A 16,851-nucleotide genomic window follows, 5' to 3' on the forward strand; every position below is an offset into this window, starting at 1 on the left:
GGGGAAATTTGCCATTATGTTTTTGAATGAATGAATATTCTTTTATTGTATAACTTTATTGTTTGCAGCAAATGCCAGGGCCAAAACTAACAATAAAAATAAATAAATAAATAAATAAATAAATAAATATATATATTTTTTTTTTTTTTTTTTACAGATTTTGCTTTTGCCTAATATAGATTATGTGATGTCAGTTTTAGTTTGTGTCCTTATAGGTCATAGTAGTATGCCATTAGTAGTATTATGTGGTGTCCTTTCATTCTAATTTACTGTACATATCCTTAGGCTGTGTATTTCATCTAAAGAGATTCTTCAATCAAACACAAAGTGTACCAATCAAAATTAGTGACAAAAAACGTAATAGAAAAGGAAGGAAGGAATCATGAGTAAGTTGTTAACGCTCAAATCTTCAATCACAGCTGACATTTCTTGATTAATTAAATTGTACCAGGAATATTGTTTCATGAGAGGAATACATAGTAAGATATCTCTAGACTTTGGCTGATATACAACACAGGATTTAGAGGAGCCAACGCACAGCAGCGGAGTTACTTATTAAACTGCCATTCTTCTAAACTGGCTAATTTCAGTCAGTACATGTACTGTAAATGGTGATGTTACATTCCATAACCTCACAGTGAGCAGCGTTATCTTCTCTACCTCATACAGCATTTTAATTAGTTTATTTTAGGCACGATTAATCACTGTACTCTGGGCTCTGTGTGTGGAACATGTTACATGGGACAAATGCAGGGCTTACTGCTGCAAATAACTTAAATCCCGTTTTTTCTTCAGTAGAGAAACAATGGTATTATGCTTTATGTAAATGTCTTTAGCAGTGTGGTTCCATCTCCTCTGAATCAGTCTCTACTCAAACCAAGATTCAGATACAGTATTACATTTAAAAACACTCGGTAGATATAATTTGCGTTGTCGTGATATGTCCTATCTTATCTCACATGGTAACTTAAAAAGAGTCCAGACACTACTTACTATATGTTAGGTGATGACTTCATTATAATCATTTGTCAACTTCCAGTGGAATTGTCTTGTGACGATATAATCATTGTAGAGATCTTAGTAATTCATTTGGTGTTATCATAACTCACAGAAATGATGGCATCTATAAAAAAAAAAGATGTAAGTTGTAATAAACCATAATTATACTTCAAGATAGCACCGCTCATGCCTGCTCCGGTGTGTTGACCGCGCACTATTTTGTTGTGTAACACAGTCTGTACCAACACTGCTTATAATGTACACACAGAGGGTTTGTATATATTCAACAAAAGTTGGGACACTTGTCGGAATTGTTTGCATCAACTTTCAAGGCTCAATTCACTGCAATTCATTGCTGCAGAACAGCTGCACTGTAAGTATTTTTTATTGTAAATTTCTATTTCATATTTATATTAGGATTGATTTTTCAACTTTTGTTATACTTGTATGTTCTCTTACTGTGTATATTTGTGACTGCTGTGCTCCACAACACCAAGGCAAATTCCTTGTTATGTAAAAAACCTACTTGGCAATAGACCAGAAACTCACCCATTCTCATCTCTTGAAACTCTATTATCTGCAATTTTACATACTTCGCAGCTTTGGAGTGATTTCTGTCCATCTGAAGCCATTTTTTTTCTTTGCCCCATTCACACTGGCTAGAAAGAAGAATTCACTGCATGTATAAGTGTGAGGGAGTTAAGGCTAGAAGAATTTACACAGCAGGTGTATCAGTAGTATTTATTTTAGTATTAGTCTCACCTGTTCTTCTTTGGTATACAGCTGAAAGCACTCGTCCAAGGTACAGCTATGCTGCTGCAGATGCTGCTGCTGCTGGCTCCTCACACTCTCCGCATCCTTGACCACCTCCTCTTGGATGCTGCCAAAAAGACTGGAGTACACACAGACAGACACACACACGTTTTTTTCACATACGTTAAGAAGAATCAATATCTCTACCTTGGAGGTGAATAAAAGGGTAAAAAGTATTAGTTGACAAAGGGAAGAAAAACTTACACTGGTTGTGTTTCACATACACCCACACACAGGGGATATTGTTTCCATTCAGCTGCAGATTTGTGTTTGCATTGTTTGGACCAGTGTGAGTCTGTATGTTTGTGCCATTTTACAGACATGGACTGAATCATCGTGTGTTCTGGGAAATCGTGCAAATGGTAAAATGACACTGAGCATGACATCCACAACAGTTGTGTGTGTGTTCCGCTCATAACATGTTCTTCTTCATTATACAGTATATACTCCACTAGAGGTTATAATTTTTATGTACAATGCTTACCATTCTTTAGTCTTGTTCTCCCACTCGATGACAACCTTCAGGTGGGGAGGTCCCCCAGGGCCGCAGAACTTCAGAGCTCTACAAAACAGTAGACAACTTTAAATACATTTATTTATCTTATGGTCTTAGTTAAGTCAGTTAGTAAAAAGTATTGCCTCATCTTCAAATGCCAGAAACCACAAAAGCGAGAGAGGCTGAAATCTATGTTGCTGTCATGCAGCGAATAATGCTTGTTCTGGTGAAACCTAGACGTCTTTCTTTGAACGAACACACACACACACACACACACACACACACACACACACACACACACACACACACACACACACACACACACACACACACACACACACACACTGCACAGGTGAGACCTGGCTTCAGATCATGCATTAATATGCAAAGTCATGTTTGTAATGCAGAGCTTTCCTTGACTGCTTTGATCTCAGGAGGAAAGATAAAAACAGCATTGGTATTCAAGAGCCAAACAGCGCTGACTGAGGGCCAAGGTAGATTTAATAATCTCCAAATTCTCGGGGCACAAGTGGGGAACATGACGGATCAATGATGGCAAATGTACCATGTCAAAATTCAATTCCTTTTGAATTTGCAAAACATCTGTACTCTTAATGGAGACAGTCTGGAGATTTCCAGCATGGCCGATAATTCACTGACTCTCACTGTGAGTAGGTTCACTTCAACTTGAAAGTAGAACCCATGTCGTTGAAGGTATTGTTCACTGTGAACATGTTTAATGCATAAATGTGTATGTTCTGAGCGTTACCACTAGATGTCAGGCTTACATAACATGTCAACACATCCCAAAGGGGTTAAAGAACTCAATAATGCTAATTTAGATATGCTCCTCTCTCTCCACTTGTGAATGCATTGGAGTTGATGAGCACTGCAACAATAATTGTCTCTGGATGAATGAGAAACCTTATCTCAATACAATGTGCAGGACACACAAAGCACCACATTGCACACAAGATCAATAGACTAATTTTAAAAACTCTGTTCCCCCTACTCAAGGATTCATGGAGTTGACATAGGGATACTTGGCTTTGTGAATCTGTGGTGTGTTGTGGTACAAGTTTATTCATTTAGAATAAACCCCTTGAGACGAACCATCTCATTTTCTTCAAGGGGGGGGGAGGAGGCCGGAGTGTGCTACTGAAATAATTGTAGATTTTTTTTTAATTTTAACCAATAACAAATAAAAAGATAATTTAATTGCCAATTAATTATATTACCTTATACTGTATTTAAATGGTAAATTATTAATTCATTTCAAAACTGAATTGCAAAATTCTTACTTTTTGTTATTCCAGTTACTAATGTGTCTGCCTATCATGCTCTATCTCACAATTTAGTTTTCCTGATTTAAACTTTCCATTTGATCGCTTTAATTGAAAGACAGCTCTCTGTGTGAGCACCGTGCTACCTAGAAATAAAATGAAATCCATTTTACAGAGCAGAAGCAAAGCTTTGATAAACCAGATTGCTGCCGACACATAACAGCTGGCCAATTAAACACTGTGGAATTACACACATATTCTAGTGGCAAACTCCAGACTCCGCAACGTGCAGACAAACAACGTGTATTCAGTACCAAGGTGATTACACAGTAAGCTGACCAGGGCACTCATTTTGAAAATGTAAATAAATTCTATAATATAAAAAAAAACTTTGTACACTATACTAGTGCAGACTGTGGAGATGCAGTGGAACAGCTCTGGATATTCAGCCACTAATCTTCAGGCTTGTGTGAGATTGACAGGCTCATCTTATTTCTTGCGATTGTTTTTAGTGCTATACAACTTATGGGAGTTTTACTTCGATAGAAAATCATTCTCAATGAAAACTCTTCACAGTGAGATGATTATTATTATATATATATATTGAGAGCCACAAACTAAATAACATTCATCCCCAATGCAATGGGATGCTGGTAAAAGAGGTCTGAAAACATTGGGACAAAAAATCTAAACCACCAGAATGGCTACTGAAAATTACAGATACACGGGACAATATCTTCTTGTGATTTGGAAGAACACACACACACACACACTCAAATGACTAGCCATATCTGGAAGACAATCTAATTTCCTTAGCTCCTTTGTAGAAGGCCTGACCTTCACTGCAGCTCAGTAGAACAACAGTAGAGATTTGTACTAAGCTCCTCAGCGGCATGCTCTTTATCACACAGGAAATAAAGGCCTTATCGTCAAACCGTCAAACGGAAATCATTATAGCTGCTCAGTCCCTTGTAATCCTCTTAAGGTCCATTTCTTCTGAAAGAAACTGTACCTTTTTGCATAATGCACAAGAAAACCTGTCTGCTATATGTTCTGAATAAGAGTTCATGCAGTCATTTTCTTTACAGCCTTAATAGGCTGATATGATTATTTGTTTGTGTGCATACTACAATATGTGTGCATACTACAATATGTAATTCATCAATGTGGCAGGGCCCTTAACTAGTTTTTTAGGTTTATTTTTACGTAATTATTGCATTTTTACCTGCACCAAAGAGGTGTGTATGTTGTCGCCACCGATATTTATGAAACTTGGTGGAAGGGTAAGCATGGGCCAAGAAGAACCCATTTCATTTTGGAGCCGATCCGATCACAGGGCGATACACAAATTATTTTTCACTTTTGTCAAGACTGCAAGATATAGCATGGCCTTGGCTCTCCGACTGCCCTTATAGTTCTACATGTTTTTATGATTCCAATTTCAAGGACACATGGAACATATTAGTTTCAGCAGTGTATGTGTTCTATAGGATGTGCATGTATGAGTGGACTGACTGTAGACTGTTATCGACCACACACAAAAAAAGAGTGTACATGTTTGGTATGCGTAGTTGTACAGTACAGTACAATATGTTGTTTTTCTTTGTGTGAGTGTACATGTGTGTGTGTGTGTGTGTGCTTGTCTTACCTGTCAACCGCAGGGTGGTACAGTGGCCTGCTGTCCTTTGGGGACAGGTAGCTGTAGGCTGCCGATCCTCCCACTACTCTGATTTTGAACAGCACCCCAGCATTCTGCAGGGAGAGTAATACAGATTAGATAGATAAAGAGATCCTTTTATTAATCATTTACAGGAAATTACAGTGTCACAGCAGCTTCAAGACAGACATAACACCACACATTTACTCGAATATATCCATACCAATAAGTTAAAAAAATATAAATGAAGGAAAGTTATTTTTGTGCATTATAGAGTCATATAGCAGCTGGTATGAAGGACTTCCTACAGCTCCGACTTGCACATTGGTGCCATCAGTTTTTGACTGAAGGTGCTGCTGTTTATCACCTTCAGGAGGTGGAGTGGGTGTGCAGGGTTGGTCAGTATTTTTACATTGTAATCTCAAAGCTTGTATTTATCTGATCAATTTAAAATCAAAGCAATATTGATTTGGAACATTGCTTTTTATCCAGCATGCTCAAGCAGCAAGTTAATTGGCAGTGGTGTGCAGTCAGGTATGAATCAATGCCTTATAAATCAATGAAGATTTTTTTTTTTACTGTAGTATGTTGACAACAATCACGTTGATGGCTTTTGCCAATTAACAAAATCATGATACTGGTAGCAAGAGTAATCAAGCACTACACAGAGTATGTGGATATTAAAATAATGCAAGATAATACCAAGGGGGTTAAGCCTACTATGTCTTTGGGGAAAACCCATAAAGAGTAATGACTAACTAACAGAAACAAAGCCATGAAAACTAGACTACCAGACCTCCATCCTCAAAGCAATAAAACACAAAAGAAGACGACAGAAGACAACGGTGATCAGAGCTGCTTCAGTCTCCTCCTCCTGCTTCCGTACCTGAAGATTACAATCAATTTCCTTCTCCTTAACATCCAACCAACGCAACTGTAATTCAAGCTCCTTTAACTTTATCCGTTCAGAGAGACCCACTTCCTCAACTTTGGGAGACGTAACCCCGCCCCCAACAGCTGATAGCACCCCCTGCTCTATCAAAACAGATCCCAGCTGATCCCTAATCAACTGTTTCTTGCCATGCTTACTGATAACAATATCAAACCTGTCCGCAATGATTTTCTTTAGTGGAAGCTTCAAACTTGCCCCACATTGGGCCACTAACAAAATCTTCTATATCAAACTCCATCTTAGGCAAACCAGGCAGTAGTAACAATAATACAGAAACTCCCTACAACAGTAACAGCACTTACAACAACACCCCTCTGGAAGGCATCCCCACACAACGCCACAAACCAAGTATCCACCAAATCAAAACCACACGTTTTACACACCAGACTGTTTGACGAGCCCCCAAATAGTTAAATTATTATAGAATATTGTATTTCTGTCTTTTTTTTTAATCACTAACAAATACATGTAAGAGCATTTTAAAGTTGCAGTTCATCAATGTGGAGCCAATCTTAGATACTTTGTATAACCATACAACTGGGTAGATTAGTAGTACTGCAATATATCATAAAAGCATATATGTTTTTTATTTACCAGATACATGTAGTGGTGTAAAAAGTACAATATTTCCCTCTGAGATGTAGTGCAGTTAAAGTATAAGTAAAAGTCGCAGAAAATAAAAAATACTCAAGTACATGTATGTAAAATTGTACTTAAGCACAGTACTTGAATAAATGTACTTAGTTACTTTTCACCACTGTGAGTAATCAGATTAGAGTTTGGTACATTTTTAAAGGATTCACAAGCTTCTACAGGATGATCTGTGATCTGCCTTAAAGGAGAGCTGTTAACCCCAGTGGGGAATTTGAGTGATTTGAGGACCCAAAATCTAAACCTACTGTATAGGGGTCTTTTGCATGAGCACCTGAATACAGTATGCAAAGCATTCAAATAAAATAAATTATATAAAAATAAAAGTAAATAAATGCATCATCTTTAATATGACTGTAATTCTGATTTATGTTCGTAAAATACTTAAGCCAAAGCTAGTACCCAGTAGATAAATGAACTGGTCAAACTGTAAGAAATCAGTACGTACTAGTAAGACCAAAAACGACGTTAGCATTTTAATAAATGAGGTTACTATGGGCTATTTTAACATTGATTCAGAAGAAAAATTATTTTAAAAGAACTTCAAGCTAATCATTATAATCAAAACTAATGTTGACCTCTCACAGTTGATAAATAACAAATTCCTCCAGAAAATTGATTTAGTATGCAGTAAAAGACCTGAGATAATTTCTGAAACCCTTTAAAATTGTAACTGGTCTGCCTGGCCACAATCTGGCTCTTGTTGCAAATTGAGGAGCTAGATTTTGACATGTAAGTCAGTAACAACTCAATTTATAGTTTCCTTTTTTCATACCTTGAAACAAATGTTGTATCTTGTCAAATAAACCTCTGGGTGGCGCCAAAACATCTCATAACAACCCAACTAATGGCAGCAAAGTACTTACACACTTGCTGCCTGTCAAGGGAATGAAGAATATTAACAGCAATGTTGTTATTATTGTATGTGCCTAAATTGCACACTGAACTCACAAGCAATCCTTATGTTTTACATCAGCTCGTATTTTTTTATTTTTCCTTTTAACATAGGAGAAGCTCAAATTTAAGCCCTGCACATTTGGGATATTGATGGACTTTTCAGCTAAAAAAAATTCTTCAATCTACATCGAAAAATCCGTGGTGATTGGGAAGATTCAACGAGTTTGTTTCTGGCCAGAGAGGCTTTGAGGAGGTAAGAAACTGAGATAGCGATCAGTACCTAAAAATCAGGCTGATATTTCTCTTTCTTCTCTGCCTTAGTTTTTTTCTTATAAAGCTTAAAAAGCTGCTTGCTCTGGATTAGGCCACCTCAAATATTGCCTGTCACCATGGTGTTGCCCATGGCAACTTGACGGCCAGCAGTGTGGACAGCGTGAATGTCCGTGTATTTAAGGGTGGAGCAGTGGTTTGGGGCTCATGGTGTGCAGATAACTTGAACTGTCTATGGAGAAACAGATGAAGTGGAGATGAGAAAGTGAATTTTTAACATGCAACTGGCGACCGCTGTCCGGAATCACAGGATGTATTGTTTAAAATCTTAATCCAGGAATGTAGCAGTAATGTGTCCACTGTAGCAGTAATAGTACACATATTCAAATAATACAATAAAATAAAAAAATCTGCTTCTTATCTTCACTCAGTATTCTGAAATATAGAACTTATATAGTGGTAAAGAGGAGGATTTGTGTTACTGGGCGGTGAAATAATTTAATGTATGCTGATGCTCAGCACATAAAATCATTATTACGCTCTCATAAAAGGCTTTTACTGTGTGTGTGTGTGTGTGTGTGTGTGTGCGTGCGTGTGAATATAATGTCCTAAGGTGCACTCTTTGCTTTTAATCAAAATATTCATTACACTACATTTTTCTTCTCTCTGAATGAATGAAGGTTGCAAGCTTTTCGGCACTGCAGAACTACAGGACACTAGATTAGAATTCTATTAATCAGGCGCGAGGACTATATAAGAAAGAAAATAAGAAAGAGAACTACAATAGGTAATTAATAATAAAGAGCCATCACAATACTGTAGTCACTATGGCTACATACAAAGGGTTACTCAAACTTCAACAACAGAGAATCCAACAACTGTTCAATCTATTTTGCAGTCTCAGCAGCTTATTAAAAAAAAAAAAAAATCATCAAAATCATGAAAAACAAGCATCTGGCAGACTACTTTTTTTAAACACATTGGTTAGGCACATGCTTTTTAACCTTTGTCTTAATTTCTAGCTTCATATGTGACTCAGACAACTGTAAACAGACAACGGGAACCATTTATTTAAACACGGAACCCAACCTTAATGAAAGTGTATTCATTTTCTAAATACACTCTGCATTGCTATTTTAATTTGGTCTACTGGAGTCCAATAGGTCCAGGCTAAAGAAATAGAGTGGATGACATGTTATTGGTTAGTGGGGGTGAGCTGGCATTACCTGAGCCTGAGATCCATTCAGCATCAGATAATAGAGCTTGCTGAGGATGCTCTGCTGAAGCTGGTCCCAGGAGATGCTCCTGTCCTCACGCATGAGAAATGGAGGTCCAAACCTGAGAGGAGAGGAGAGGAGAGGAGAGGAGAGGAGAGGAAAAAAGTAAAAAAGGGAAGGATTGAAAGAAAAACCTAAAGATTGATTACCATGGAAAGTCACACACACTATAAAACATAAATTAATTAAAAAACGTATTGAAAGTAGAAAAAGTGCCAGTGTAAAGGTCATTGCAACTCATTGTGTCATCACCACATCTGTCAAGCTGTCAGGTGTCAAGTGCATCAAGGCTTTACTGTTAGATCATTGTGTCTTGTACTGACAGCTTGAAGGGTCATAATGTAGGGTCAGGGGCAAAATAAAGCAGAGAAACCAGTCTTTATATCATCAATGCATCAATGGCTCATAATGGGTTCTCTGTCTCTAAGTTAACTCAAGGCTAGTGCTCCTTCTGACTGCTTATCAGTGGCTATATTAGAGGCTTTTATATGGTAGGTTAATGGGAGAGGCACTTGTGTTTGTCAAGGATTTCAGGAACTCTTACAGATTATCTAGACATACCACATAAGATTAAAGCTCCAATGTTCACACACTTACACCAAACAAATGCACTAAATTGCCAGTTTATTACTGTAGGTACACCTAGCGTAAACTAATTTAAAACAATACCTCTGCAATAAATCCTACCTTAATGAAGGTTAGAATGTTTTAGATAAGTGTTGATTCCATGTTATGTTCATTTTGGAGGCTGCAGTTTGTTGTGCTATTCTTTGTTTTCTCTCAGTATAATACTTGCAATAGTTTTGGTGGACCCATCAGTTTCAGTTCAGGAAAATCTTAGTAATACAGCATGCAATGATATTTCAAACAATAGTGTGCTTCCAACTTTCTGGCAACAGTTGAAAGAAGGACCTTTCCTGTTTCAATGTGACAATAGCCCCGTGCACAAAGTGAGGTTCGTAAAGAAATTGTTTTCTGAGTTTGAAGTCAAACAGACTAATTTGCCTGACCTCAACCCCTGTCAAACATCTTTGGGATCTGTTGGAGCGTTGACTGTGAGCCAGGCTCCTGTGGCTGAATGGGAGCAAATCCCTGCAGCCAGTGCCATTTTATGCAAGTAAATTCTGATATCATGGTTACATGAAATGCTACCTTGGTTGTACCTAAACAGACTAAGAACAGCCCTTTCAATTTGGTGATGGAGTGCTAAAGTACAAAGAGAGACTCTCATGTTTGCTGCCATGTACACATGAGTAATGTGGCATGTGAACAAATGAGTCCTCAAATATCTAATTTTGACATTATGTCTTTCATAGGAATGATATGATAACTGGATGACTGAAGAGAAATATGAATCCATCCTTCGGTGAGTCAATAATAGGTTAAACTGTACTGATCCCTGTAGGGAAATCTGAGCAATCCTTATAACCAAAGAGCACTAATGGTGATGGGAATAGTTTCTTTGCACACAATAAACCCACCACACAAAAATAAACCCAATAGTATCAGAGGATTACTGTCTGAAAGCTACTACAATCCTAACCAGGCACTCTTCGTGGACACAGTCTACCCTGGGTCAAATGAATATTTCCACTAGAATAGTGCTCCGTGTTACAAAGCACGCAGTGTCTCATAATGGGTTCAGGAACATTAGAATGACTTACATTTACTGCAATTAACTGCAAAATTCACTCTTAATGCAACTAAACTGAACTAAAAACAGAAAATAAATATGCACTATATTTAGCATGTCTACTCACTTTTAAAAACGGGAACAAATGAGTATAGAAACTATGTGTAAGTCTATAGTATGCTCACTGAAATATAGCCCTCACCTTAGAATTTTCATTTATTATATTATTATAAATTATTATGGCTCCTAAACTCATTCACTGAAGGACACTTTTATGTCACTCGTTCAATAATACAGAGGTGTTTGCTCGACAAAAGGTTTGGTGATACATGATCCTTAGCTAAATCTGGAGCTACCAGTCTTCATGTTTAACTGTATAAAAATGTAATCACATATAATGCCACTGTAATTCTCACTAGGACTAATCAAAGGTTGTTCAAAGATGTACTGGCAAGTTTACCGCTGTGATCTTCAATGTTTGCATCAACATAAAGTATTTCACTCCCTTGACAAAATATTTCACTCTTTTATGAATCACTGGAAGCTCAGCTGGACTATCTGCCCTGCTTTACCATGATCATTTGTAGTATAGTGGATTCATCTTTAAAGTAGCTGCAAAATAATAAAGCATTTACTTGAATTGGCTGCATAACCCAATAAATACTTGCTAACTTCTGCCCACACTCCAAAAATTGTTTTCTTGCTATCTGTCATAATAAAAACAATGGGAGGCCACATACTAACTGATATATGGGTGTGATAACATTTTAATAAATCTGACCTAACAGGAAGTTAGTGGAGTGTTTCTGTGACTTCCTGTACAGACTGAAGGCTGCTTGAAACAGATGGAAACTGTCCCCCTGCAGCTGCCACCTGCTCCTGTCCACTTTACAGGTGAGGCGCAGCTCATCTCGGACAATCCTAATGTCATTGTCGCAGACGTAGGTTTGATCAGAGCGTTTCTTCTCGGATTTGCAATGCCATTCTGCTCCTGTAGGACATTTATCCCCAAACAGTACAACACAGCTCATCTGTGGGTGGCAAACAAAAAGCATCCGTCCAGTTGCTGTTGTACATCAGATGCTTGGCAACCCATAAAAACTTAACTTTCACCGGTTAAGTGCTTCAGTTTGAGCTGCATTGTTCGACTCAGTCTCTGGTTTCTACACTGTCAGCTACTAGCTACAGCTGAATGGAAGCTCAAGCTGCACAAGCTCAATAAAAGCAGCACCGTCTGTGGCATTCATGCAATAAATATACAGGTTGAAGTCGAACAGAAGTTGGATGTCGACATAGAGACAGCGTTGGATGATGAAAGTGGAAAAGAATAAATTAGATATTCTATTTAAGACACAGTGGAGCAGGAGAAAAGATGTCTGTACAGCTGGACTTAAACAAGCTTTTCAAAAACTGTCTCACAAATGTAGGATGACACATCCTCAAACTCTAAGTCGTAAAAGAAATCTAGGTTGCCTGACACTGCTATTGTGTGCTTACCAAACCAATTCACAAGATGTGGCCCTAACTCTGCAGCTGAGCGTGTGATATCAAAATGGCCGTTATCAGTTTTAACCCAAACCATGGTCTTTTCCTAAACATAACCAAGTATTTCAATTTTACAACATTTAAACGTTTTTACGTGCTTAAAACTGCAATTGTTTAACAACCTGCGGGATCTTGGACTGTATTGGTGATTAACTGTGAATAGATGATAATAGCATTCTGAACCTACTAATAAGTGTGGCAGACCCCTTCAAACCCATATCTATTAGGCTGATACCCACTGAACATTTAAAACGGGTGTTCCGGATGGTATCAGGTCAATATCGATAAAAACTGAACCGACAACAATACCAACTGAAAATCAATCAGCCTGCAGCTCACCTGATAGCCTGCTGGCCAGATCCTGCTGTGTTGCAGATGATGAGGAGAACCTTTGTGGCGCCGCCCTGGTTCAGGTATTCAGAGGAGAGGGTGCCAGACGGAGGTAACTTCTGACCATCGGGTCCAGCCGCAGAGGAGCAGGGGGAGGAGGGGAGGCTGTGGTGATACCCTGAGCAGAGCAGAGGAGTGGAGAACTGTTTAAAAAAGGCCGATGTACAACCTGAGACCCAAACTATTGGGGTGCAATCACACACACACACACACACACACACACACACACACACACACACACACACACACACACACACACACACACACACACACAGCCTCTCTTTGTACATTGTGTTTTCACAAACGTTAAGAATAATTAATACCCCTAACTTGGAGGTGAATAAAAGGGTAAAGAGTATTAGTTGACACTGGTTGTGTGTTTTCAGTTTCTGGATGTTTTTTTGTGCTAAAGTTCTGACAAAGTAAAAAAAAAAAATATTCTGTCAAAAAACAGAAACTAATTCGCTGGCAGAGAGTTGTAAATGTCAAAATGGTTAAAGCTCTTATTCTATAAAAGTGTTGCTCATATCAAAAGCTTATTCTATCCAGCTTGGAGGCAGGACTGAAATGGACCAGAGTTATAAAACATCTTAGGGTGCCAGAATGAGAAACCGCTATGCAAGGAGAAACATCTAATGTGACACGTTTACATTTTCACAACATTTCCATTAATGTTGAATTGCCCTTTGATTCTTATTTACCCCGAGGAGCTGTAAGAAGAATTACATTTGCTACCACACATGCATGTACACATACACGCACATGCTGGGATTAATAATGGGTAATAGCTGAGGGGATACAGAAGGCCCAACCTCTTGTCTCCCAGCAAACATAAACTCTGACATTATCGGAGGATTTAATTAAACAATGCTTGTTCAACCCCTACCGTGCAATTAATCACTGCCACCTTCCAACATCACACACAAAACAAACCCAAACACAGACGCAGGAAATTAATTGTAAATAGATGTAAAGCTTTGATGCAACGCCTTCACAAAAGCAAGCGGACAGAAAAGACGCATAGAGCACAGAGACACAAACTCAATTGCAGACACACAGAGGAAGTGCTGCTTTATGTGTCAGAGACTAGGACAGAACAACATTTTTAGCTGAATAACTGGAATTACAGTAAATAAATACACCTTTTGGTTAAAAAACAACAATATATGAATAAAAGTGTTGGTAAACCAAGCTCAGAGAATTGAAAAAGCTTTGACTAATGTTTGTCCAAACTGCTACTAAATCACTTGCTCAATGCTTTTCTTTGTCTCAGCAGACAGGAGCAACTCAACGTGACATTTTATGCATATTGTCTGCCCTTTAAACGGCCAATTCATCTCCTCACTCGTTGTCTCAGTCACCCCTCCCTCTATCCTCTCTGTCCCCTTTACCACTCCGTTTTCAACAGGTTGAAAAGTAAAACACCTAATAACTAAAGCAACTAGAATTTACATTTTAGAAATTCAGCCAATTATTGAATGATTGTTTTTCCAATGATGTCAGGCAACACTTTGCAGATACGTTTGCAAGTTGACAAATACGCATGTTCATCAACAATGGTTCCTCATATAGAATATACACAGAATATCTAGTATACAGGGTTGAATAGTATTAAAACAATGCAGCCCTATTTTAACAGCACCAGTATTTTAGTGGCTGGTATCAAAACCAGAAAGTAATATTTTGTGTATGGCAAGGAGCGTGATTTCGCCCACATGTCCCAGGGTCTGCTGGGAGAACCTCCAGCCAGACTCTCATTCTCACCTCCTCTTCCCTCCCTCCCTGAGACGGACAGAGGAGAGTCACAGACGGAGGGAGGTGTTAGCGGGGTGGAAATAGATAGAGGGAGGAGTGAAAGAGAAAGGAGACCCGAGTGGACAGAAAAGCAGAGACTATATGAGAGTGAGAAGAAGCGTTCTCCCTGGGCAAAAGGAAAAAGCAGTGGTTGCTAATTTTAAAAAGTAATTCCCAAAGTGAAGAAAAAAATGTACAGAGACAACAAGACTGAGAAAGAAAAGCTGCATGTTGTATGGTCTCTCATAGACTATTGATTTAATAATCAATTAGAATGATATCGAACCATTTGTTGTTGCTGTAACAATGTCATGGATGCTGTGCGAATCTGTTCATAATCTGCAATTTAAATTTAATTAAAATATAAACATGAACATAAAGACTGAAGTGAATGCAAGTTAACTGAGGGGGAAAGAGATAGAGATACAGAAATAGCAGAGAAACAGAATTTGCTCTTGGAGATGGTGAGTATGGCAGTGTTATTTAAACAGCTTAGCGCTGAATGAAGACTACACACCTCTGGCGATCACTCTCTGCTCTCCTCCATTTCTTCCTTTTGCATTATCTTATACGCCCCTCTCTCCCTAGTACTCTATTTATCATTGCCACTATCAGCCCCCCCCCCCCTACTCTCCACTATCTGACTGTGTGGGGATGAATCAGAAGTGTTCAGCTTCAACAGAAGATGTTTGAGTGTGTTTCAAATTCGTGGGCTGGGTGATGGAAATATTTTTGTGCCTGGGAGGACACGGTATGCTGTTATATATACTGTATATTTTTTATTTGATCTAATCACAGTTAGGACTACAGTAAGTGTTCACACAGACTCATGCACAGTTTGCAGTCTTTTCCATCTTAGGGACTTTTACAAATCAAAGACCCCTTCACTCCACACAGAATAACTTTCTTCTTGTGAGAAGTGTGGGGAAGGTTTGTGCTGACTGATGGTAAGGCATCAGCGGTTCAGTATGACTTGGAGCTATTGAATAAAAACATTTTAAAATAGTGTTAAAAAGTAAATTCCTGCAGTGTCTCAGTTGGTATCTGTAGACGTTGAGTTCCTGCATCAGATAGAAATGTGCTCTTGATGGTCCCATTACTCTTTTAAGCCTTTTTTTAAAAAGTAGATAATCATATTTTGCTGTTGCACCGGAAGAAAAAGTCTTTCAACACTGATTTTCCCAAATATTACTAAAAATTGCGCAAGTTGTGTAGCACAGAAAAAGCAAAAACCTTGAAAGAGGATTTTGGCTACATACTGTACTGACCAGAATCAACACTCCTTCCAAGTGGTTCAAGACCAAATGAGGGACCTCTGTCAGTGCAATCCACACAACTGACTAAAAATACCCGGGGGGCCGTTAGGCTGAGCCCTAGACTAATCAGAGGTCCCAGCAGCAAACAGCCATCTGACAAAAAATTTCCCTGTTGACAGCAAAAGCACCTGAGCTTTCTGCCAACAGCAACATGACAGATTAGGGAGGCAGCAGAGGAGGGACTTAATACACCTGATGCTGCCCTCTTTCGCCTCATCTCTTTCTTTTTTTACCTTTCTTCCTCTACTGTCCCTCAACTACACCCAGTTCATCTTCCAACTGCTCTTCTCTTTTTGTTACAACAAGGCACACTATTGTGTAAACAGTAGCCACAATACCCCTGCTGCTAAAGTTGTAATCACTGAAATTGCCCTTGGAATATTACACTTAGTTACAGCACATCTCAAATATTAGTCCAGCAACATGTTCACAACTCAGTGCTGCAAATCTTTGTAGTTTAAATCTGTGGATAAATAAGATAAAAACAGTAAACATGCTGTATTATGAGCTGTGTTGCAGAACCAAAGACAAGTGTGACCAAAGGTTTACATTCCAGACTTTAAATGAGAAGATGAGGACAAGTGATAGATAACAGAAGAGGGCTGTTAGGCCAACACAACCATGAAAACAACCATGTACCATGAAAATACTTCTTAAAAAACGTCACCCGGTGTAATCTGCCCTGCCGAATAGTTAACTTTTAAGCTGTGTTGCAAGATAGGAAGCTTTGGAGTTGGCATCTGCGTTTTGTGCATCATTTGTGTTGTTCTTCATAAGGCAGCTGAGCGGAGTATTTCCCCAATGATTTTAGAACACGTTCTAGAGGCAGTGTAGACATTCTCCTCAGGTTATTTTAAATGATGAATCCTACTGGTTCC

At 38.5% G+C, this 16,851-nt stretch overlaps 1 protein-coding gene across 1 annotated transcript in view; it reads right to left on the reverse strand.

Moving 5' to 3' along the window:
* usp43a (ubiquitin specific peptidase 43a) overlaps window positions 1-16,851 on the reverse strand; it is a 119,627-nt gene that overhangs the window by 22,027 nt on the left and 80,749 nt on the right. Inside the window, exons 7-11 of the mRNA XM_031289044.2 lie at window positions 12,813-12,981; window positions 9,245-9,356; window positions 5,240-5,343; window positions 2,297-2,374; window positions 1,762-1,891 (exon numbers count right to left, since the gene is read on the reverse strand). Of these exons, the coding sequence (XP_031144904.1) occupies window positions 1,762-1,891; window positions 2,297-2,374; window positions 5,240-5,343; window positions 9,245-9,356; window positions 12,813-12,981 (593 nt within the window). The remainder of the gene's footprint in view (window positions 1-1,761; window positions 1,892-2,296; window positions 2,375-5,239; window positions 5,344-9,244; window positions 9,357-12,812; window positions 12,982-16,851) is intronic.

Source organism: Sander lucioperca, chromosome 4 (assembly GCF_008315115.2).
Source record: "Sander lucioperca isolate FBNREF2018 chromosome 4, SLUC_FBN_1.2, whole genome shotgun sequence".
Lineage (NCBI taxonomy): Eukaryota > Metazoa > Chordata > Actinopteri > Perciformes > Percidae > Sander > Sander lucioperca.